The sequence below is a fragment of the Bemisia tabaci genome, chromosome 4, assembly GCF_918797505.1.
Source record: "Bemisia tabaci chromosome 4, PGI_BMITA_v3".
Lineage (NCBI taxonomy): Eukaryota > Metazoa > Arthropoda > Insecta > Hemiptera > Aleyrodidae > Bemisia > Bemisia tabaci.
In genome coordinates, this window is record NC_092796.1 from 33,149,130 (window position 1) to 33,174,223 (window position 25,094).

Below are 25,094 nucleotides of genomic sequence, written 5' to 3' on the forward strand. Positions count from 1 at the left end.
ATAAGCAAATGGAAAATTCTTAAAAAAGTTAATCACACTTATTTGTCGACTTATGTAATATTTGCGAATTATCGCCCTCAAAAAAGTCATTTTAAATTATTTGCTTTACTGTTTGTAGTTGTGAACAACTGACTAGAATTATTCGTAGTTGTGAATAATTGACTTTAATTATTCGTAGTTGTGAACAATGTCGAAAGTCAACAAAAGTCATTTTAAATTATTTGCTTTACTGTTCGTAGTTGTGAATAATTGACCTAAATTACTCATAGTTGTGAATAATTGACTTAAATTATTTGCTATTCACTGTTCGCACACCCCTAGTAGTTGACCATGATGCCTAGCTCAGAACTTGAAATAAGTACCTGCATTTAGTTTATTTCTACAATGGGTCAAATAATATGGGAACACAAGACAGGGAATATAATAAAAAGAGTGCTAGCTGAACTATCGCGACGGAAAAGGCACAAATTAAATACATGGCAATCATCTAATGCATGGACTACTTAACTTCTGAGTTGAAAAGAAGTAAATGTTCTAAAATTGATTTAAATTAACCCATCAAAAATGAATCATTGGGGAAAACAATCATTGTTGTATTCTAATGTGAGAGAATGCACATTTTGGACAGCAGCAAGAAATACATGAAAATAAGCTCATTGCAAGAAAAAAGGCAATCTGAAGCTATTCATGCTCTCTTAAATATCGCTGGCTGAAATTCTGAGTCAACTTACTACCTGCAAAATTCCCTGAGTTTTCCCATACATTTTCTGACTTTTCTAGGTTGCCGTTGATTCCCTGACTTAAAACATCCTGACACTAAAACGTCTAGTACCATGGGTCCTTAAATTTGATACTTTGGCAAAATTCTTAAAGGCACACTACATAAGAAAAATCACACTGACCTGTTGATATGAAAGTTCCACCTGTTCAGCAAGTTTATCTTGTGTTGACTTCAGTGTTTTTCGAGCTTGCAGCAAATCAGAGTGATGATCCTCCCAAGATCCTTCATAAAACAAGACACAAATACAATTAAAATGAATTAATTTCAGTAAAAAAGAAAATATACCTATCAAATTACTTGCAAGTCTCTTATTTTGTTTGTTGGTTTGTGGGAAAAAGTTGTACAGGAGTACATACTTTAGCATGGCTTTATAATGGGCACCTATCAAAATTTTAAGAGTTTTAAGTTGAAAAAGGAGGTGTTTTTGAAGGTGCTGGAAAACGAGTTTTAGTAGTTACCACTGGCAAGAGATTAAAGAGATTCAAGCTAGAATTAGAGAGATAAAAAAAATTAAATTTTCCGCATCCATTTAAGTTAAAAATAAGCATAAAAGAGTGAACATTAGAATAAGAACGATACTTCATTACATATTAGGCAGCTGTTAGAATTTACATGGATTTACAAGGAATAAATGTTTAGACAAGTAACTTATAACTTACCACTTAGAAGTTTTTCAACTAGGCGTTTCTGATGTTTCAGTGCTGACTGCAGATGACGGCACTTCATCTCTGTTTGATACAGTTTAGTGGTGACTGAGTTTAAGATGTGTAATCCATATGGCTGTAAATGAAGATAAAACAAACATTGATTTTTGTTGCGATAAGTTTTTTCCCCTTAAATGGGCTCAAAACAGGTTCAATTGCCTTCCTGATCAGCCGCAATATGTGTTGCACCAGGTCAATGGCCAAAAGACAAAACGACGTGCCTCCCTTTGCAAAGTTGCAGACTTCCTGACATACCTTATTTTTTCTTTGGAAAACTAGTAAATGCAAGTTCTTAAAAACTTCCTGGATTTTTCTTCTATGGATACATGTTGTTTTGCACTTCAACCATTGATATCTGTTTGAGGGAATTTTCTGTTTGAAAAAGCTTTTCTCCTGAATCATGAGAATTTCAGTTTTATTCTGGATTTAATTTATGGTGGCAATGTCACCATTTTCTTCCTTGATATTAGGATAATTCATTATATGGATTAAAAACTCTCATTAAATTGCTCGAGTCAAATCTCAGAGCAGTTCCAGGGTCCTATTTATTTTTATATTTTTTTTCTTTTGAATTAGCTGACCACATCCTCTTTGGATGAGAACGAGAGAGGATGTGAAACAAATACTGTCAAACCAAAAAAATTTCCAAGAAAAAAGTAAGACAAATTAAAAAATCCACCGAGTACAAAAGAAAAATTCGTACTGAATGATTAGATTACTCACATTAGAGTATGTGACATTCGTCCTCCGAAAGTTAGAAAGTTGACGAAGCAGGTCACTCTTTCGAAACTTGAGATTCCGACAATCTGCATCTAACCTTTTCCTCTCAGCTTTCAACTTTTCAATGGCACTTTGAAGTTCCTCTTGTGGGAAACTGATCTTGATTTCAGGAACATCCTGAAATCATTACACAAGAATGATAAACAGAACAGGAAAATAGTGATTAGTATATTGTCTCTCATTAAGACTTTTCAATAAGTCTTCAAAATCATTCTGTTAAAATTAAGCATGTATTTCACTAAGTTTCATTTTCACTGTTAAATTTTCAGTTCTTACATGAAATACATAATGTTTGATACTGGTATACAACATCAACGTAGAGGACTATCTTTCCCACAGCAACTAACCCTGAAAAATGTTTGTGTTTGGTGCGATAGAGGGAGTAAATGAATTTGTGGCAAATGACTAACGTCGACATTTATCTGGTAGTAGGATCTTGATGTCACTCAACAAAATCAGTCATAATCACAACTTAACATTAAAATGGAAAAAAGGACAAGCATAGACAGAATGAAAATGAGTACTTACGGCTTTTTCTAATGAACAGGAAGTGCAAGTTGAGACACAATCAGCATTGCTATGTGTCTGAACCTCCACACTGCATTTTTCTGCAAACACATTGCCAAATAATCAAAGAGTGATTAAAATTTTAAAAAGATCTGCAGAAGCAAATGAATAAAGAATCTGGCTTGTAAGCTTTAAAAACTCCACGTCTTTCACATACTAAACAAACATCTTCCGAACTTTCCTTTGTTCCTTTCAACAGAATTTTTTTTTGAAGCATCAGATGTCATGTATCATGATGACCTATTTGCCCGAAATTTTTATATTTCCTTTCTTCAGAGACAGATTTTACCAGATGTTGTTGTAAAGGAAAAGAAAAAGGAAAAGTAGCTTCATAATTATAGGTGCCATTAATCATGATAAAATTGGAAGTATTTCTGTCGAACGGAACTACATATGTGCATTATGATGTGAGCCCTGTTATGCATACATTCTTATGGGTCTCAGGGCTCATGTCTCAATGCACATACTTCCGTTTGGCAGAAATACGTCCGATTGTGGAATGCAGGTTCAGGCGATATGAATGCATTCATGGAGTAATGCAAACAAAATGTATGCACAGTTGCCTTCCTGATTGGTCAGATCTAAAAGATGACAAATCTTGATTCAAGCAAATATCGAGTTGAGTGGTAATAGTAGTAGTAGTTGATCGGTTTCCAAAGGAGAAGCAGAGTTTGATATATTTTACTCACCAGCTTGTTGTTGATTCAATAATTCTTTGAGCAAATTCATTTCTGTTTCTTTATCTTCTAATTCTAAAGATGCTTTCTTGCGGAAGAGTTCAAATTCTTCTTCAAGATCTATAAACTGAAAATCAGAGGATGAAAATATTAATAAAACAGGTCATAGAATTTTTGTGGGTTCACTTAAATTTGTTCAAAGCAAATTGATCACTTAATTATTTAAAATTTACACTTCTGGTTGCTACTATTTTTTCTTGCAGCAATGCAGAAGTCTTATTTGGGGAAGATTTATCCCTTTGCAAGCTTTGGCTTACACATCTAATGGCATTTCTCTAATTGAATCGTTCATTTTAAAAAAAAACTCGTTGGAAACGAAAATACGAGAGAAATAAATGATAGAAGCTGTATCAATTGACCTGTTTTAAATCTTAGATGAATGATTAAGTAAAAACAAAATACTTTTGAGCTCTGAGATTTAGAATGAGTTGATTAAAACTGTTCCTACAGTTTTTTGTTTTTATTCTTTTTTATCTACATTTTTATTTCTAATGCTTAAACATTTTTGGGAATGATCGTTTCTCTAAAGAAAAATCATGAATTTTTATATTCCAGAGCTGTATTTTAAACAATGTAGATAAAAGTGAAAAGAAAGGGATTTATTGGTCAAAATTGGAGAAGGAAAAAGAGTGAGATGGTTTCTTGACTTCAAATTTTAGGAGATTATTACTTTTTCATACATGATTGGATAATTACTTATTGTATTAAGTACAAAATTACAAAAGAGAAAAAGGATGAGTTTAAGAGATATACCTGTTTTTCTAGATCACCTCTCTCCTCAATGGTGGGTAAGGTAGTTGTTTCATCCACAGGATTACTAAAGAGAGATGCATATTCTTGAATTTTCTTCTCAAGATCAGCATACTTTTCGTTGCTTATCTTTTGCTCCTGTCAAACATAAGATGTTTGATCAAATTGTTCATTAAAAACCACCACTACAGGTTAAAAAAAAGAAGAAAAAAAGAAAAAATACTAAGGCAGAGCTTCACACAATTTTTTGCCTTGACGCTCTTATATTTGTTGGAGAGAGATTTGCTGTTCAGCAGTTACAGGTCTCTGGTATATCAGCATCAGTTCACAGATGGTGTCTCCTGCGTTTCATAATTCAGGTGCTTACGCAATAAGAAAAAAAGAAGTGATCAGGTTTTAAGAAAAGTTTTTTTTTAAAAGCAAAATTTGATTTACGTTATTGTCATGGGAACGGAGTTCCCCATGATATTACAATCGTTCCGTTGCTTTCGCTATGGGATTCCCTATACCTCTGCGACCTTGAGCGTTTCGCCCAGTCTCCGATTTTTGGTTAATTTTCCGATGTATCAAAGACCGTTGTATTTTTTAGCCAATCATGTCTCTACGTCAAGTTGTGTTGATTGCTAAAATTCGCTTTCAGCGAGTTTTTTCCACTTCAGTGTGTCTGACTGGTATCTGCGCGAACACGAGTTCGTTTTTAGGCAATTCTTTTTTTGGAGGTTTTCATTGGCTATTTTTCGCCATCAGTTTTCTGTTCGTTGGTGCAAAAGATCGCCTACCTCGTTGCTCTTGAGAAGCCGCCATTATCCCACCTCAAATTTTACAAATAGAAATGAAGAAATTATAACTATTGTGCAAGGTGGAAAACTGCTCTGGAGGACCCGTTACGGATATATGAGCCGAAATCAGAACTCGATTGATGGATTTAATCCACGAATACAGAAATATTGCCTCAGTTTACTGCCGCGATCGCAAATGCATTCTGACATGAACCTTGTGACACATGACAGCATAGGTAAACAATGTCTCACAGAGTAATGGGCTTGATCCGTTTTCTCTTACCACGCCAGTGGCCGAACCGTTGAAATCTCAAGGACGTCTTTTGTGAAGCCCCGCTCAGCGTCCGAGATCACTTAACTGTTCTCTTTTTCTCCTCCCATATCCAAGTGGCGAGATAGCTCAGATAACTACAACACCGTTCTGACCCTGGGAGTGTCACTTTTTGTGGGAGCGGGGGTTCGAATCTCGTAGGGGACAGCTAATTTTTACTGGTTGTATTGAATGTTTTAGACCAATAATCTAACAATAATTAATACTTGGCAACTTAGGAAGCACATAGGTCCCTTATGATGCGTATTCGGGCATATGTGTAGAGTAAAAATATCATACGTAGGGTGTCCCAAAAGTACCGGGACTGGTTCTGTAACTTCAAAAGTAAGATAGATGCAGACATGATTTTGGTCTCATTTTAAAGATCAACTCAATACCTATCGATTAAAACCAAGATCAGCTCAATCGAATAAAAATTGACCGAGTTATGACAATTTGAAATTAGTGAGGAAAGTTTACCCCTACGGTTTTTAGGAAGATTTTTCGCTTACCAGGATTCAAAAAGTTAATATTCGTATCCACTTTCCTCCGAATCTTCCATAATTTCCTTTTGCTTTTCAAAGTACCGTCCATCAAACCGGATGCACTTTTTCATGCGCTCTTGCCACTTATCCAACATTGTTTTCCTGAATTCTTCCTCTGGGATGGAGTTGAAGAAGTTTTGAATTGCATTCTGGATTTCGGTCTTCGATACGAATCTTCGTCCGCGAAGCTCCTTTTTAAGCGTGGGAAACATCCAAAAATCACATGGAGCCAAGTCAGCGCTATTAGGGGGATGAGGGATTGTTTCAACTCCATTTTTACTCATAAATTCACGTGTTAAGCTCGATGTGTGAGGCCGCGCATTGTCTTGATGGAGTATCCACGAAGCTTTCAAGTCCGACCGTTTCCGGGAAATGTGCATTCTCAACTCCTTTAGTACTTTGCAATAATACGCACTGTCAACTGTTGTGTTTGATGGTACAAAATGTTGATAAATGACACCTCGAAAATAAAAAAACACAATAAGCATCACTTTATCGGCCGACTTTTCGATTTACGGCGATGAAGAATCTTCCTTAAAAACCGTAGGCGTAAACTTTCCTCGCTGATTTCAAATTGCCATAACTCGGTCAATTTTTATCCGATTGAGCTGATCTTGGTTTTAATCGACAGGTATTGAGTTGATCTTTAAAATGAAATCAAGATCATGTCTGTATCTATCTTACTTTCGAAGTTACAGAACAAGTCCCGGTGCTTTTGGGACACCTTACGTATACTTTACGCCGAAAAAGCGAACCTGAAACTTAAATGCGTTAACTTCCGAAAACCATATATAATCCAACGAAAATAAATAATTGGTACATAACAGCTTTCTTGTATGCAAAGAAAATAATTAAAAATGTTAAAAAAGAGATGTCAACACAAAATTACATAGCCCCTTCAATTCAGAAGATACTACAAACGAACTGTACCTTAACATTTTCATATCCCAGAAGCTAACGTTCCCATGACGAATATTGCTATCGCTAGCGATTGCAAAATCCAACTTGTTCCAAGTTGAATTAGTCTTACAGAATTAATTGAGAAAAATTGAAATTCAGAAATCAACTTCCATTTCTATGAAACTAGTTGGAACAATTTATAGACATAAAGCCTCAAGCTTTTTATCTTAAACCTCTGTTTCTCATTAATGTCACTTAACTTTTAAAATCGCATATCGTGTGGACACAAGACGTTGCATAAAAATGGACCGGTTGCAAACTTTTCCTAGAGCAAAAGTAAGAGTTGTTACTCATAGAAAGTGTCTCAAGAATCACGATGAGCGCATCGGCAAAGTCTGAAATGCACTCCTTATTTCACAATTTGTGTAAGAAATTTGCGTTTTTTCGAGCTTCCTGCTTCAAAAACGATACCTTGGCACAGGTAAACATTTCGTTAGAGGAGTCATTCCATCCAACCCCTGCTCACAAGGATAACACGCAATATACAACGTAGCCGACGCCAATCCGCCAAAACACATGTGACGATGACATGTGTGATGATTCTAACCACCTGATAACAATCGGCGTGTTTACATTCACATTTTCCTCGTGTTGATAAATATCCGCCTTGATTGACCTCTTGCTCTCCTCAACTTACGTGTGGAAGCGTCGGCCATGTTGAGCAGGAACTGAACGGAACGACTTCTCTAACGAAATCTTCACCTGTGCTGTAGTATCCTTTTTGAAGCGGGAATCTTAAAGAGACGCAAATTTCTTGTGCAGATTGTGGAGTTAGGAGTGAATTTTAGAGTTTGCCGATGCACTCATTGTGATGTTTGAGACATTATCTGTAAGGAACAACTCTTATTTTTGCTCTAGCAAAAGTTTACAACAGGCCCATTGAATAATTACTGAAGGCCCTACTTAAAATGAGCAATGAGACTTGAAGAATTGTGGCAGTAGAAATAAATAATCTTTAACATTAAACTACCCTCAAGAAATTTGTTCATATTCAAACTCTGATATTTCAGATATGAACATAATAATAAACAATAGTCACTGCACTGCTCTTACCAAGATCAGTTTAACGAATGATAATAGTAGCAGGTTGCCAAAGACAGCCATAAGAATTGTTATTTTTAAGTTCCATTTTCGAGTTTTATAAGTATCCATAAGCTTTTCAAAATTTGAACTTACCTCATCAAAGAGTCTTCTTTCCTCATCCAATTTATCATTCCAATAATTTTCACACTCTTCATACTCGTCTTTTAATAGCTCGATGCCTTTTTCCAAAGTTTCACACTTTTCCGTCAATTTTTTAATGCTATCTTCCTTTTCAGAAAGTTCATTTTTGTACTGCTTTATGGCATCATTAAGTTCATTATTTTCCTGGCTTAGTGTTTCCACCTTAGAGCATTTGAGAAGCAAACTGTCCCGCTCTTCTAAAAAGGCTTCTAAAGTTGCCAATTTCCAAATTTTCAGGGGAGACTGAAAACTTTCTCGCAACTTATCAAGATTTACGGCAGAAGTTTCCTCTGATTCTGACTTCAATGAAGGAAAGGAATCACATTTTCCATCACTGTCACAGAATATTTTATTCATGAACAGCTGTACGGATTCATTGATCCCAGAATTAGGAACTTCAACATTTTTGTAATTTTTACTCAACAACTCCGCTTCCAGATTGTTGACATAAATTGTTTTTTCTTTTGGAATGCTTGAAATTAAATTGTTCGAAATTGAGCTCATCCTGAATGCATCCGGATCACTCCTGTTACTTACAACATTCAGATTATTTTTGTTTAATTTGTAACTATCTAGGGAACAAAACTGATTTTCTTGAAGATGCTTAGATGGCAGATCAAATGCATAATTTGACAGGTCGGTAAAATTATTTGAGAGCGTTGAACACGAAATGTTTTCTGTGTGACTAGAGTTTTTCATTGATAGATCATTGATATTCCAGGGGATTTCTTCTTTGTTTTCTTTCTTCTTTGAGATTTGCGTGAGTAGATTGGATATTTGTGACTTCAAAACACTGTTTTCAAAATTACAGATCTTGTTCGCTTCGATGATTTTCGTGATTCGAGATTGTACTTCGTTCAGATTAATTTGCAGAAATGCATTTTGGCTTCCGTCTGATCCTGGGTCTTCAGATGTTTTGTTCTTTTCATCACTTGGAGCCTTTTTCTTGATGTTTCTTGAGGTGTCTGCTGTTGGAAGAGCAAAATCTGCATCTGGAAGTGATTCCAGCACCTGAAAACAAAGACACAGTCAAACACTGGTGGTAAACAGATTATCATATCTTGGCTGGGGGTCTGATGTAACATAGATCCTTGCAGCCTCACTCTTACAGGGGAGAACGATAGAATTATTCTCCAGGTCATTTGGAGTCCTGCATCATAAACTAGACCTTCATGGCAGCCCACAGCATAATAGGAGTATACAAAGCTCACAGAGTTGTAGCAACGCTAGACTTTTGCGCCATTTGTAACCTTAATTATTTCATCAATGAGAAAGGGTATTCAGCTGAAGCCTTGGGACATAAATGGCATTCTTAGGTTAAACAATTATATCTAGAAAAATTTTACAATTTAATCCTCCATAAGAAAACTGGCGCAGTGGAAAACAAAATGTCTCAATTATGATTCACATATATTTGAATTCCTGCTACATGTAATGTCCACAGCTATCTGCTACAAATACCCTTTTGATTCTTAGATCCCTAGATATCCTTGCAATGCACTCTTGGTAATCGTGTGATCATAATACTGCCAAGATAAGGAAGAAAACCATATGAACATCTGAGAGTTGCCGAATTTCCTCCAAAAAATGTTCAATTTTAAGGAGATTTATGAATGTTTCCTCTGGAAATTTGGAAAAAAAAAAATTTGCTGACTTCCCGAAAAATTCGTATGTTATCAAGGGGAATTTGACAACACCTAAAAACTCATACGGCGCTCTTCCTCAGCACAGGAGAATAGCTTAATCTGTCGCTTCTCTGGCGTACCTCGATTTTCGCCTAAGCTCCGGAAAGCATAGATTTACAAATGCAGAAATACGCTCTTACATAAGATGAGCGACAAATTATACAAGTCACAGATCATTTTTTGCTGCATGACGCACAAGATTGTAGATATAGCTAGGAATAAAAATAGCTCAAAATGCAAATGAAGTTGCAAAAAGCATAAAATTATTATTGCAAAAGACATTATTATCAGAATTATTTCAACGTTGAAGTATAAAACAGCACCAAAACAGGTATCAGATAATAAGAACTTTGTGAGAAATTTAAAGGGGGGCAGAGAGGAGGGTCTAAAAGCAGATTTAAGTAATGGTGCATTCAGTTTGACACATCAAATTATTGGCCCCCTCCATCGCCATTTCAACAACGCAAATAGCATAAGTCTATAAGAGGTATGGCTGATCCAACTGATTACATGAGTGGCTTACCGCTTGAATTTCCAATAATTTTGCCTTCACTTCAGGATTTATTTCACCTAGATTTTCGGTTTCAGTTTCTTCATCCTTGGTTATTGATGGTAGCACTTCCTGCAATAAAAAATGAAATGCAAATTTAAAAAAAAAAAGAAAAGAAAAAAAAACTACTGAAACACTTGACAATTTTCTTAACTTAAATTCTATTAAGCTATAGAATTATAATTAAGAATACCAATAAGCCACTAGTAAGAATCGAAGTATGAAATTCAGCGGAAAGGAACCAGAGCGATTGGAATGTTGTAATAAAAACTGTGAAACTTTATCTTTACCTAGAGAAAAACAAAGGATAGCAGATAGTATTCATTTTTTCATAAAAAAATTGTTAATTTTAAAGAGTGTAGCTCGTGTGAATTTTACCTTTGTTAATAATTAGTATTTTAGACAGAAAAGAGGAAATTTCACAATTATAGAAACACTGTAATCGTTATTGGTTTCCCTCTGTTACATGCAATCTAATTGCAGTGGATGGTTGTTTGGTCAGAAAAGAAAACGTAGTCAACATTTTTAAAATTGGAAGTTTTAAACCTGGCGCAAACTGCAGTTCTGAAATGGATGAGGAGAATGATCCGGTCACAAATGTTTCAATGTTTCAAAAGATAACCAACCAACATCTCTACATCAGACTCAGGGGAGAATTTTTGATCAAGCAATGGTACTTCACACAGTTTCACGTTATGAGAAAGATCAGTTCACTTTCCATTCCAATATCGGCTCTTAATGGATGCAACTAAAAAAGCTAATATTACTTGTACGTTATGCAGATGTATGGGTAAAAAACTATGTTAGGTGACCAGTATAACAAGATTAAACGCTTAGTCTTACTAAATCTATCAAGAGAGGTTAAACCAAGCTAAGGCTTGGAAATTTACAGAAGCAGAAAGGCCCGATAAATTCTTGTTAGAAATGAGAGAATGAGAGACGGCGAGGAGAGGACAGTAAATAAAGGCTGTATTAGGAGTCGCTCCTTAAGCAGCTCCTCTCCCTCAGAAGGCCCCACATGTTTAACATTGTCATAAAGGGATTTTAAGGCCACTTTTTTCGTAACATCATAAAAAAGGATAATTTTTACAAACTTTCCGTAAATTTGAAAAGTGCAGCATTGGAAATACTTAGATCCTCTTAAGCAATTAAAACGATTTGCCGTAGCCAAAAATACAAATTATAAAATGAAAATTTCTGTGGAATTACAAACTTTAAGATAAGGATAGACCTACCTTAAAATTTTCAAAACCCTTGATATTCGTTCTTTCAAATTTTACTAATACTTTTTGCCGAGGTAAATCATATTAATCCATTGCAAGGATACATTTCTAAATTCACACTGCTGAAGTTTATCTAAGGCTCAGACAAATTTTCCCCTTGATTAGGATATAGTTAAGGTCTCCTTAAAGCTACCTTAAAGGTACCTTCCTGAGGAGAGAGGCTCATCAAGGAAGGACTATACATTCAGCCTTAAATAAAAAAGAAAAGAGAAACGGATCACATGCATAATGTACATAAGAGGTACAGTGATAAGAAATTAGTAATAAAAACGAATGACATGTTACTCCATAGAAAAAAACAAGCATTGACAAAAAAAGAAAAAAAGAGAGATGCTAAAAATGTTTACCGACTGATCAGAGCTCATGGCGAGAGGAGAAAGAAACTACGAATCTTAGATAATTGAACAAGACAAGAGGACTAAAGCATGTTCAGAAGAAATGGCAAGCGATAGACAATCCGATCCAGCACTGGCCTTCTGCCAAGAGTGTTTGTCTCAATCTTGTAAAACTACAGGGTGTCAACTAAATTCCACTTACAACATTTTTGACCCATCCTGAATTTTTCAATCTGCTCTTAAAATTAGTTTACTCTCATATGTAGATAATGATGAAACATTGTTAATACGAAACAGGGAGGGTTTTAGATCAGTGGGATTTTCTTAAGTGTTTAATTTTTTTTCTTTCTTTCTTTTCTTACTAACCCTTCTTTAAAATGATGGACCAAAAATCAAGAGAGTATGACACAGAAAGTGTAGACCCTCCAAAGTGAAGCAATAAAGACATTGGCCTCTAGAAAAAATTAAAGCTTTCTCTTTGAGCACCATATAGATGATCTAGAACCAAACTAATGTTTTGCTGTCAGCATAGGCATGATACGGATAGGTCAGGAGGGGCACATGTCTTTTCAGAGACAAAGTTCTCTGTTTATAGGACGATTTTGATCGAATATAATGCATTTTCAATGACTGTTTAATGACATCATCAAAAATCAACCCCCCCCCCTCCTCCCTCATGTCATTTGTGCTGGAATAATGTTCCTGAAAACTGGTGACAACAAATGGAATTAAATCGAGTAAAGTGATAAGTGAATAAGGGCTTAAAAATTAGTGGTGAAAAGAGGGGCTATGGTTGTGATTCCTTCGAGTAAAGCATCCAATAGAAGGATTTCTAAAAAAATGTTTGCTTGCATCCGGTCATTCTCAGAAATCATCAAGAACTTGAAGAAAAAACGAAACATTCACGAACAAATAGACTGCGATCAATAAAGAGGAACCAAATCCTATTGAATTAAAACTGAGAAAAATATATTAAATTATATTTCCCCGGAATGGCGTCCCGGGGTGGGGGTGGGGGGTGGCGTTGAACCACATTTTCACGGATCAAATTTTTTTTCCAACTTAGAATATATACCACAGGAGCAAACGGACTATGTTTTGCAACTAGGAACTACAATTTCTAGCTCATCCATAAAAACACTCACGTGCATAGGGACACTAATGGTCTATAAGTCGTTTCTAAACTGAACCAGACATTGTAGTTCCAAATGGCAAATTCAGTCCAAATACGACAATGTTTCAGCTCAAAACTACTCTTAACGTCCTGCTGCAAAAATGGGAGGAGTTTTTATTATTTAAATTTCTTAATTCAAACGAGACAGACACCATTCACAGGATTTTTTTTCAAGTTGAAAAATCTTAGTTACAATGTAAAGGTTCCAAAAGCAGTGAATTAATGTTAATTTTTTATGGTGGTCGAGAGCTGATGATGAGATCATTACAAAAACTCATTATGCTCTGACTTTTGGTCAGGACATTAGTTCTTTCTACTACTTGTTTTAAAAAGGTTCCCTTAAAACAGGATTTTATTTCTGTCATTTTTGATTACTATGTGTGACAATGTACCATTGATAAGAGAAATATTTATACCAACACTGATGAGGATTTGTGTAGATGATGAAATATTATCAAAGGACTGAAAAAAATGAGGAAAATTAAGCGAAAAAAATTAAGGGAGCCTACAGATTATAACTGCACTAAAAGGTAATTAATTAGCTTTTACTATCGTCGATGTATCCAATAAAAAACTTGATGGCTCAAACAACTTCAATTCAATTCATCTTTTCTGATGAAGGCAAAGCACCAACATTATTGTCAGGCCGACATAGTTTTATTAATCGGGCCACTGGTGGGGTCTCCAACGACTTCGGGATGGCTAAAGTGTAATTCTGTTCCTGCTTTCCAAGAAATTAGTGATACACTTTCAAGCAAAGCCTTTACGAATTCATATTTGGCAGAAAAGGTCATAAGGTGTCTTCTAAAAGGAAGGATTGCAAACTTTCTGGTGTTTCTTTTTGAAGAACACCTAGGAAAATTAAATCAATGTTTTTGCTCCTCTTTTTCACCTGGTATTAGCGTAGCATCAGCTATTAATTTCTTGTTAAAATTCTTATTTACCTTGTTTGTGAGTAGAGAGAAAAGAAAAGAATATAATAATAAAAAAAGAACATTAAAACCCCTTTCAGAAATATCCTCCAAAATGGTAAAATTAATTTACCATTTGACGTAAAAAAAGCTCAGAAAAGTTTAATATTTTTCCCTAGAATCGATTGTGAACCTGAATGTAGACTTGCACATACCCTGATCTTGTAAAAAAAAAATTCAATTAAAGATTATAAGTTACTAATATATGTTTTACACACTGGCAGGTACATATCATTAATTTTTGTAAAAACCTATGAGACTTCGAGATTTTTTCGGCCATTTGCTACGATTTAAGAATTAAAAAATGGCAATGCAATGAAAATGGAATCTTCATCTGACATCCCTTTGGGATTCAAAAAAATTAGGGCATATTTAGGCCTCATAAAAACTTCTTTTATCAAGGCCTAAAAAAGTAATGTGTTGGATGATGTCCTTTTCAACACGCTGGACAGCCTCTTAAGCACGGTAAGTATTTTAAATGACAGTTTCTACATCGCAATCTAGAGAAAAGTGGGGCTGAAAGTGAATTTTTTGTTTTTGTGGCACACAGCATACAGTAGAAATGTTGCAGATGTTTATAGTAATCAAGGAGAACTTCTGCTTCTTTGCTGGCTGGGACGAAATGGCAGACAAAGAGAATTAAATTCCTCCTGATCACAACTACAAACAACATAGCGCCCACAAACACATGGCAACAAGAAAACGCATGTAAAAAAGCCAAAAAATAAACTTTCCTGCTATGCTTTACTCAAGATTGACACAGAGAAAATTTAATTTTAAAAGCTCATCATGCTCCAGAGGTTGTAAAGAACATTACATCAAATAATATTAAAATTTAGTGGGCACAAAATTTCTTGGTATTCTGTGCAAAACTCTTTCATATCCTAGGTGGATAAATCAAAAGGATAAAAATTTACTTAAGACCCAAGGCATGCAACATTAAAGACAAAGGATGTTCATTGATGCTGAAAAGATAAAAGTCAGCGAATATTGTATTAGTGAGTCATGCAAATTGAATGAAAAATAAAAAATTATGCCGAAGTTGAAACAGACATTATGGGCCAAGGGCATTAGAATTAAAACAAAAAACTCACTGTGTAAGAGGTAAATAATTGAAAGTCTCTGTATATTTGATTTCTTTAAAAAAAAGAGAGATTTTTTTTTAAAAATAATGCTGAATGAAATGATATTGCGTGGAACATGATCAAAAGGAAACTTGAGAAACATGCACAGAAATAAGGAAAATCAAATAGAGCTGTATATAATCAAACACAACCTAAAGGCTATTGATAAACATTTAAAAAAATCCATTTTCGTCTACAAAACGTTAATTTTAAAACTTAATAACTTATCAGATAAATCTGCGAGATTCGCCTTACGGAGGACCCAATATGGGTGTCAGATCAAACTTTCAGTTGTTGCTTGTTAACAAGACAGAATGATTTGGTTAAATATATAGTTGCTCTGAAAAGTTTATGTGCAATACTTTGCAGTTGCCCTAATTATGTTTTGAAAATAGTACGTCAATATTACAAGTAACTTAAATTTAAAATAGTTAAATAATGTAATACAAAACAAAAAAACAATCAATAAAAAAACTCTTCAAATCCCTATCAAATACTTAACATGAAACTAACATGTTGTCTATAGTTTGATGGCAGTGAGTGCTCAGTTAAATAATGCTAATAACTAACACAGGAGCAATTAACAAATAGCTAGAAATTGATAGTTTATGACATAACTCAGGGAATTTTTGAAGGGTCATTTGATTTGACTGAATATAATGAAAACGTGCTCTTCACTCAAAATATCACAGAAAAATTTGAAAGGAATGTAAAGAAAAAATTTTACAACATAAAATAAGAACAAAATTAAAAATAGCTTTGGAATAAAATCTTTGATGATTAGAAAAAAAAGGAAATGCATGGGTTAAGGACTGAGGTTTCAAATGGGCATGATAAAGGGGGGTAATCTATCAGCAATTTAAACCATATTTAGGTGGATTACTTTTGTTTACATGCATTCAAAGTGCAATCTATCTCAAAATAATACATTTTTGAGAACGAACGAGATTTGATCGTATCAAATGGTATAATTCCACTTTACTTAAATTCAAGATTGTGATCAGTCAAAGACAATGCACTATTTGTCCCTCACTTGAATTTTCACATTGTCATTAGTGAAACATTTTCGAGATTGATGACAATATTTTATCCTTGCTGTTTGTGATACCGTTTTTGAGATATCAATTGCAAAGATGGCACTTTTAAGCCCATTGACTAGGTTTTAGTCGGTGTAACATCAGTAGAATGCGAGTCAGCCACTGGTCAATGAGGGATGTCTTTGTTTACCTGGCCATGCCTCATCAAGACATGGAAGAGTTGTCTTCATGTTGTTTTATTTACAAATAAAAGATTCCCTCATTGACCAATTGCTGATTGGCATTGTTCCTGCTGTAATGCTGAGTGACACATAATAAATGGGTTCAAATCTACACATTCCTCGGTTAGGAACTCGAAGACAGCATGATGCATGCTGGAAAAAAAATTGTAATCGATCTCCAAGATTCATTAACATCAAAAATTCAAACCTTCCAGTTTTGTGGGATGAGGATTCACAAAATTGATGGTACCTGAACATCCTTTTTGTCAGTTTGAACTTTGAAGACATACACAGAGCTTTAATGGAGACAGTACTTTTTCGTTCATCTTGTGCGTAAACTAGTCATGACACTAAGTTTAATTTTGCACTTCTCAAAAATGCTAACTTGCAAGTCCTAAATCGAGAGTTCAAAAAGTAAAACAGATCTTAAAGTTCTCGATGAGTAGAATAGACAACTTTACAGAACGGAAGGGAACAATTAAAATTTGATTGAGAATTAATTTTAAGAGGTATTTTCTTAAGACATTATTATTAGGATGGAGTGGAACATAGTTGGACGGAAAAGAAAAATTTGGACGAATTTGACCGGAATCGATGTGACATTCCTTAATTTTTTCTGATGTTTTACTTTTTAAACAGAAGACTAAGCAACCCTGAAACTTGAGATTTTGTGAGTAAGTTCTTCAAAATTTAAGGTAAATCTACAAAAATTTTGAAGGCATTAAGAGGGTTCAGTTGTCTGTTAAAAAAATAAAACTTGAGAGGAAATCGGACTACATTTTGCAATCAGGAACTAAAATTTCTCGTCCATCGGTAAGGACACTCATGTCCATAGAGAAACTAGTGGTGCCTATATCATTTCTAAATTGAACCCAACATTGTAGTTCCAAATTGCAAAATGAAGTCCATTTGTGGTACATATTCCAAAAATGGACTCAAACTCCATTCCTCACACTGAGTGTTACATGGGAAGAAAACTTCGAGCCTCTATATCTCAATAATAATGTTGTGTGACTTGGTTCTTTCCATGAAATTCATCAGTATCTGCTAAAAAAAAAGAGTAAAACCTCATACCTTGCTGATGCTTCACGAGAATAGTTATTCAGATTTTTAAAACACAAACATTTAGGAATTTGATCGAAAAATTACACCAGTGTTTTTCTTTTTCTTTGGAGGTACTATGTTATTAAGAAAAGGATGTTTTTCAAGCAAAACAATTGAAAAAAAATAAATAAATAACCAAAACTCAAAGAAAATTCCCACAGATTTGAAAAATGCTTAGGAATAAAAAAAAGAAGACAAAACAATAACGACAACCCTGACCACTTAAGAAGTTTCTTAAAGGGGCTTCTGAATTTATGCTGAGTCCCTGCTTCCACATTCTTTGCACCACTAATTGATGAACTTACTTTGGCTCCAAAACGGAATTTTTTTCAAAAAACCTCATTCCGGCAGGAAACTAGGAACTCTTTAAGTTGGAAATATTACATGAAAAAATTTTTCAGATGAGAAAATATTACATAAAATTTAAAAAATAAAAGATGCGAGGTTTACATTTTAAAAGAAAGGAGAATCTCCACAGTTTGTTACACTGCGTAATAGTTAAGTAATGTTAGCAGAGCAATATCTACTGGTGAAATGAGGCTGCGGTGAGGTCAATTCAATAAATGTGAAATAATAAGGAGGACAAATTACAAGTTCATACCAAATTAAACCTACAAAAATTAAAAACTACAGAGGCAAGGTACAGCTCAAAAATTAACTAAGTGTACATACTACAAATCCTCAAAGATGACAAACCATCGGTATTGAGAAAAACCGATGTGTGATGAAATAAAATGTATTTGTAAGTATGGGGGGGGGGGGCGTTTGTAATGTAAATATATAGTTATATTAACAAGTATTTTTTACTTTTTATATTAGTAAGAAATGAATATGATTGAAATCAGTTAAAAATGTCTAATTTGTCATACCCTCAGCTTTTCAAAATGCCCCTGTTTCATAAAAGTTGGTCCACTAGTTCGCAAGTGACATCACTTTCTCCGCACCCATCACTTGTCGCCACATGTCACTCACAAGCCAGTGGACCTAGTTTAACTTACGATAGCTTTTTGGAAAGCTGAAAGAATAAGGGATGAGAAATTTTTTACTAATTTCAATAATCTTCATTAACTATATTAGCTAATATTCAAATATGATCTTTCATAAATGCCCCTTGTCGTAAGAGACAACTTGCAATTATTTTCTTAAATTTTTTTAACTTTTTCAATGTAAAAATTTCGATCATTTAGAGTGCAATATGTATAAGAATTTAAGGGTTTTGACTAGACAAAAACCAGGACACATAAAATTAGGGTTGAATTAGACAAATCTGATTCCAAATAGAAAAAAAAAAAAAACTCATTTCAAACTAAACTCAATATGAAAAGTAAAAAAGAAGTTGATATGTAAAAAAAGGTCAACAACACAAAAAATATATACATCATTTACATGTAGTTCTTTGATAGAAATTAAAATTATGGCAAAGAAAAGAAAATTATTTTCTGCATAGGTTCAAATTAGATGGGCCAATTGCACATGGCAAAAATTATAAAAATTCATCAGGTTTTAACTTGAACCATAGGATAAATTTTAGGAGTCTTTGCATAAAGACATTTTGTTTGGATAGTGAAATAGTGAATAGTGATGGTGAATCTCAATTGCGATATTTTAATACCTTTGCTATTGTTTGAATTATGAAAGAAAAATCAGTGAACTTCATTTACCTAGACTTACACAGAATATTTTGCACATGATAAGGAAAATTCAGGAAAAATCCGAGAGGGATTGCATTGTTTTCCATGGAGAAAATAAAATGTTAGAAGAAATTCGCAACGCCCCAAATTAAGATACAAGTTCTGTAACTTTCATTTTCAATTTATGCACTTGCTTGAGGAAATTTCTTGCAAATGTAAATTGGTTACATCTAATTTTCTTCTATATTCAATCATAATTTCTTTAATTCTTTCTTCAATATTAAGATAGAGTATACTCAGTAGAATTTTTGCTCTGGAATGTTCCTCACTAACTTAATTACTTGATTACCTGAGTAATAGACAGGCTTGACATGCATTACATCAAAAAGAGCAAATATTTAAGATGTGAACAACAAATGATTTTCAAATGTTGTTTCATAAAAAAGTGGAACTGGCATTAGGGAAGTTGGCTTCTGTTTACTTTCGGTTTGTAGACGACAACGCTACTAAAAGGGGCATTATTGCTCATCATCATAACTTCTGATGACTGGTTACACTGAAAGACTGCTGAATGGGCCTATTGCAAACTTATGCTAGAGCAAAAATAAGAGTTGTTTCTATCAGTAAGTGTCTCAAAAATCACAATGAGCGCATTGGCAAAGTTTGACATGCACTCCTTACTTCACAATTTGCGTAAGAAATTAGCGTTTTTTTAGCTTCCCACTTCAAAAACGATACTAAGGCACAGATTAACATTTCGTTGGACCAACCTTCCATTTAATTATTTTGCAATAGCAATACCCAACATTGCCGACACTTCTGCGCGCTAATCGCAATCAGGAGTACAAGGTCAGACAAAGCAAATCTTTATCAACGCGAAGAAATAGTGAATGTAAACACACTGGTTTATTAACAAATTGTTAGAATCTCGCCCAGGTACATGTCATGTGTTTTGGCGGATTGGTGTCGGCCATGTTGAATATTGTGTAGTATTCTAGTGCACAGGGGTTGGATAGAACGACACCACCTACAAAATGATCACCTGTGCTGTAGTATCGTTTTTGAAGCAGGAAGCTCAAAAAACACAAATTTCTTGCGCAGATAGGAGTGCATTTCAAACTTTGCCAATACGCTCATCATGATATTTGAGACATTTACTAATAGAGATAACTTTTATTTTTGCTCTAGCAAAGGTTCGCTACAGGCCAATTTCAGCAAAAAGTTGAGTATATGTTCAGAAACGCACGATACAATGTACGATTAGTGGGTTTTTTTTTTCATCTAAACCACAGAAAATTGCAATGAACCGCGTTATTTTTTTATCCTTGTTCACTGCTGCAGTTCAGCTAGATCCTTACGTTCCAGTAGAAAGCTTGGATTGCTTTCCCGAGTGGTTGTCAAGCGGTTATGTGCAATCCTAGCCTCAAGCTGAGCCGCTCCGAATAGCAGAAAACTCAAAAAAGCCCTTATATACGATAAATTACAGGTAATTTCCTACGTTTTTCTGATTCAGAAAATGACAATGGAGGCAATAAATATTTTTAAACACTTCAGTGATGAAAAGTAATAACAAAGATGATGATGAGGTTTTATGCAAAATATCTAAGATGGTTGACTATGGAGACTAGTTAAAGGAAAACAATTAGTAACTTACCTAATGCCAGCTCTACAACTTATATAATCTTTGATAGAATTTTAAAAGATAATTTCTACCAATATCAACTCTTACTTGCAAATGGCTGATGATACATGGCACCAAGATTGTGGTGAGATAACATACAAAAGGAAAAGCTTGCATGCATTTAGCAATATTCTGAGTCTACTTCAACACACTAGAAAAAGCGTTAAAATTATGGACATTATTGGAAAGGTGATTGACCACAAGAATTTACCGCAAGTTTAGTTTGACATTCGGTAAGGGTACTTTTGATTTCTTCCAGCTGATTTTTCAAATATTTATTTTCTGCCCAAATGTTACTGACGACTTTACATGACGAATTGATATCTGGTCCTTCGAGAGGGATATTTTGAATCGAATATTCTCTCTGCAATTGTTAAAATTTTTATTAGAGGCAAAAAAACACAACCTACAGCATGATAATTTGACATTACAGAAAACAAATAGGAATGTAGAGGATGAAATATATTATTTCTTTAAAATTGGGATGATATTGTAAAATATGTAACTAAGTGAATTTGAAACATTAATGTGCATTGTAATCTTCACAAGAGATCAAGAATTGTGTGATGTTCTCTTCCAGACTGCGTAAATAGAAGCAACATTGCTGAGGATTGTATGAATAAAAATTCTTCCGCATGAAGTAAAAATAATGCAGATGTGAAAAGAGCGGATGAAATGCTGAATAATGAGTACAATTGCAATAAAATTTCCTTAACAATATTGAATTAATAATTTTCTTGATTAATTTTTTGAATATTTATACTTCGACTTAATAATCAATTGAGGAGACCTGATTTCCTTTCTTCCATTATTTTCATCTTTTTCTTTAAATAGAAGATAGAAAACAAAAAAAATCTTGACATGTTGTTTGATAATTTGTTTTACAGATATTACTGAAACCTTTAGGCAAATTTCTGCGAGTGGATTCGCTTCACTTTCGTGCTAAATTTCACAGAGCTGCCACCTGGCACAGAAAAACACTTGCCAGAAATCATGAACTAAACTCAGCGGTTTGATGACGTGCGGCCAACGTTTGCATCCATCCGTTTTGGATGCGGTTGTCATTACTGCCAACATGAAAATCAAATGTTGTAGGCGCACTGTTGCCAAGAGGGAATTTTGTTTTATTGTAAAGGAGGATGGCGGTAAGTCAGAACTTAACTGGATCCACTCGCGGAGATTCGTCTCTTTACATTAAAAATGTCTACAAATTAAAGTAAGAAACTTAGCCCAAAAAGACACCGTGAACAACAGTCTCAGAATATGTAGCCAAAGCTAAGGACAAGACACCGAAGTGTGATCTGTTACTAGAGACTTAACCTCTTTTGTTGACCACTGCAAAATGATCAAATTAGTAGAAAGTTCAAAAGTCGAGATGAAAGCAAGATTAATTGTTAACAAAGTAACGACGTATGGGATATACCTCAAACAAAATGCGTCATGTATGATTGAGTGAGTAAACATAGAGAAACATTGATACCACTAGAAATACATGCATGCAGGCGTAAAAGAAAGAGATAAGCCTCCACCATTACATGCATAGTTCCATCATTAAAGCAAGGACAGAAGGAAGACTCTCAAGTAAGGAAAGCATTTTGCAATGAGAGACTAAAATTTCTGGCTCATAAGTAAAAACACCTATCTGCATAGGGAAAAGAATGGCATATGTATTGTTTCTAAGTTGAGACAAAAATTGTGGTTCCTAATTGCAAAATTTAGTCCAATTGCACATAGCACCTTTACTGCTATCACGTTTTCGCAGAATAGCACCATGGTCAGTGGCAATTCTTCCGAAATATCAAACCTTTTTTTTTTCTCAAATAAACTCCATTATAAATGAACATCCTTAACCAGATACAATTAAGTACGTTCTGTATCAACGTTGCCTATTTTGTTGACAGAGAATCAAATAATTTAACATTTTAAATTGGTAACTGCACAGAAGGTTGGAGGAGTGACCGCCATGAACAAATAGCTAAAAGAGGGCAAATTTGAATTATACCGAGTGCCAGCGACACTTCATTGGTGGTCAACAGTGACTTCTGAGGCAACAGATGTGTTTAGAGGAAGGAGAAGAGAGTTCTGAGTGGATAAACTTTCTAACAAGGCTGGAGAATCAATAAGCTTGATTGAAAGTCAATAAAATAATAAGTGGAAATTTTTGAGAACCGCTGACTTAAATTAAGCAGGGAAATAAAAAGCTGAAAACATCTTCAAACGATATTAAAAGTAATTTAAAGCATAAATATAAGAGCTAAATAGTAAAACAAAACTCACCGAAAGTTTCAAACGACAATCCTCCAGCGTCGCTCTCATTTCCTTCAGCTGAGAGCGCAACATTTCATTTTCTTCAACAATGGCAGACATCCGGAGAGATTTATTTGTACTAGCAGCACTGCCTTCATCATCAGAACTACTCTTGTTATTTTCAACACTATCCACCTGTGTCAATAAATTTTCAAAATTAGATAAAGTGAGAGAAAAAATGGTATTAGGATCAATAATGTTGCTGGTTTTCACTGATCTTTTTACAGACTAACAAATTAGAATGATTAAAATGATATTAATAGAATAATAGATATTGCTTGGTAACAATCTCTTTATTAAAATTTAAAATCCCGGTTAGAGTAAAAATTTTCGACCACAAGAGGCAGGTCTACAAGGAAACTGCAAAAAGCGTATCTTGGTTGTGGTGTTTCAAAATCTCTGTTCCTATTTATACATTAAAAGGAGACAGAACCAACATCAATAGATGGAAATTTTCACAGAATATTTATCAGACAGAGAAGATGAATCACAGAAGTTTTCAAGAAATTACGTTGAGCAGTTTTTGATGTGGAAAATAAAGTACGACAGGACATCCACAGTGCCGAAAAACGAGATACACATTTCTGCAGTTTACCATTGACATCAAAGTATTGCAAGCGAGGCAACAAGTGCGCATGCATAAATTCTCAATAATTTTGGTAGTTCCTCATACAAATTTACATACCACTCGTAGACTTAAGGCACTGACTCATAAAAAAGAAATTGCGGAGAGAAAGATAAGCATTTCACTATGTCAACCTACTTAGGGAAACTTCATATACTTCAAACCCTATTATTGAAAGAATTTGCAACTTCTGATGTCTGGTGACATAGTGAAAAACAATTATGTAATTGAATATCGTTTGATATTTTGTAAATATTTATTTCAAAGGGGACTAAATGCTGCTATTCTTGACGTTTCCTCACTTCATTCAAAATAGAATAGTTGACATCACATGATCTAAAATATTTTATTCGATTAGTTGAGAACAGAGAGATGCAATTGCTAAGAATTTCATTTCAAGAATATTTTCATACTATTTGCAGTACATAATTGCCGAGATTTTCATCATACTTGTTTCCCCCACGATCACCAGTAGTTAAGTAAAAAAAAATGTCACAGGTGATTAACTTTACTCGTTTTGAGAGTGATCAATTCAACTTAATAAAGGAAGATTTGCACCTATATTTTGGCAAAATTAGGCTTTAGTGAAGATAACCAATCAAACTGTGGTCAATCTTGAAACTTCTAGTCTTTATTCTAGTCTGCTTTTAGTCTTCCTCTAGTTCTGCACACTATCAGTAGTAATCTAAACAAGGGTCTCTTATTGATTTTGTCAATTGATGTGGACGTGGTGTTAGGAAGGGTGAGGACAGGATATTACGCTATTAAACAAATTGAGCATTTAATATAAATATTACCTCACAAGAACTATTAAAAATAACAGAGTCATCACATTCTACTTGTAGACTTCCTCCGATGCAAACAGGTTGTATGGCAAGCTCTGTTAAAGCAAACATAACATGATTAAAAAGATAAATACATAGCGGACAAAGATTTAGTAGACGAAATGCATGAGACATGCGCTTATGAAAAGGACTGAGAGTATATTATGGGTGAATGTATTATACATGCATAATAAAAAATAAACATTTGGCTGTTGCAAAACAGAATATTTTTGCAAATTCAGGCAGAGACAGTGAAAACCGCTTGTATTGGACACAGCTTGTTCGGGAAAATTCAGAAACAGTCTAGACGCATTCTGATACGGGTAAGTTTCACTGAACTTTAATAGTTTAATCGTAGAGGCCACTCCTGTTAAAACTGATCGAGGTGGCTCTTAATGTCGAATG

At 34.4% G+C, this 25,094-nt stretch overlaps 1 protein-coding gene across 2 annotated transcripts in view; it reads right to left on the minus strand.

Moving 5' to 3' along the window:
- Nin (blastoderm-specific gene 25D) overlaps positions 1-25,094 on the minus strand; it is a 40,380-nt gene that overhangs the window by 3,795 nt on the left and 11,491 nt on the right. The window contains exons 12-22 of one of the 2 annotated variants that reach the window (XM_072299718.1): positions 24,663-24,745; positions 23,211-23,375; positions 21,145-21,297; positions 10,346-10,444; positions 8,090-9,148; positions 4,323-4,457; positions 3,522-3,636; positions 2,794-2,873; positions 2,209-2,382; positions 1,441-1,561; positions 903-1,003 (exon numbers count right to left, since the gene is read on the minus strand). In XM_072299718.1, coding sequence (XP_072155819.1) covers positions 903-1,003; positions 1,441-1,561; positions 2,209-2,382; positions 2,794-2,873; positions 3,522-3,636; positions 4,323-4,457; positions 8,090-9,148; positions 10,346-10,444; positions 21,145-21,297; positions 23,211-23,375; positions 24,663-24,745 — 2,285 coding nt within the window. The remainder of the gene's footprint in view (positions 1-902; positions 1,004-1,440; positions 1,562-2,208; positions 2,383-2,793; positions 2,874-3,521; positions 3,637-4,322; positions 4,458-8,089; positions 9,149-10,345; positions 10,445-21,144; positions 21,298-23,210; positions 23,376-24,662; positions 24,746-25,094) is intronic. The other variant, XM_072299719.1, reaches the window with a different exon arrangement.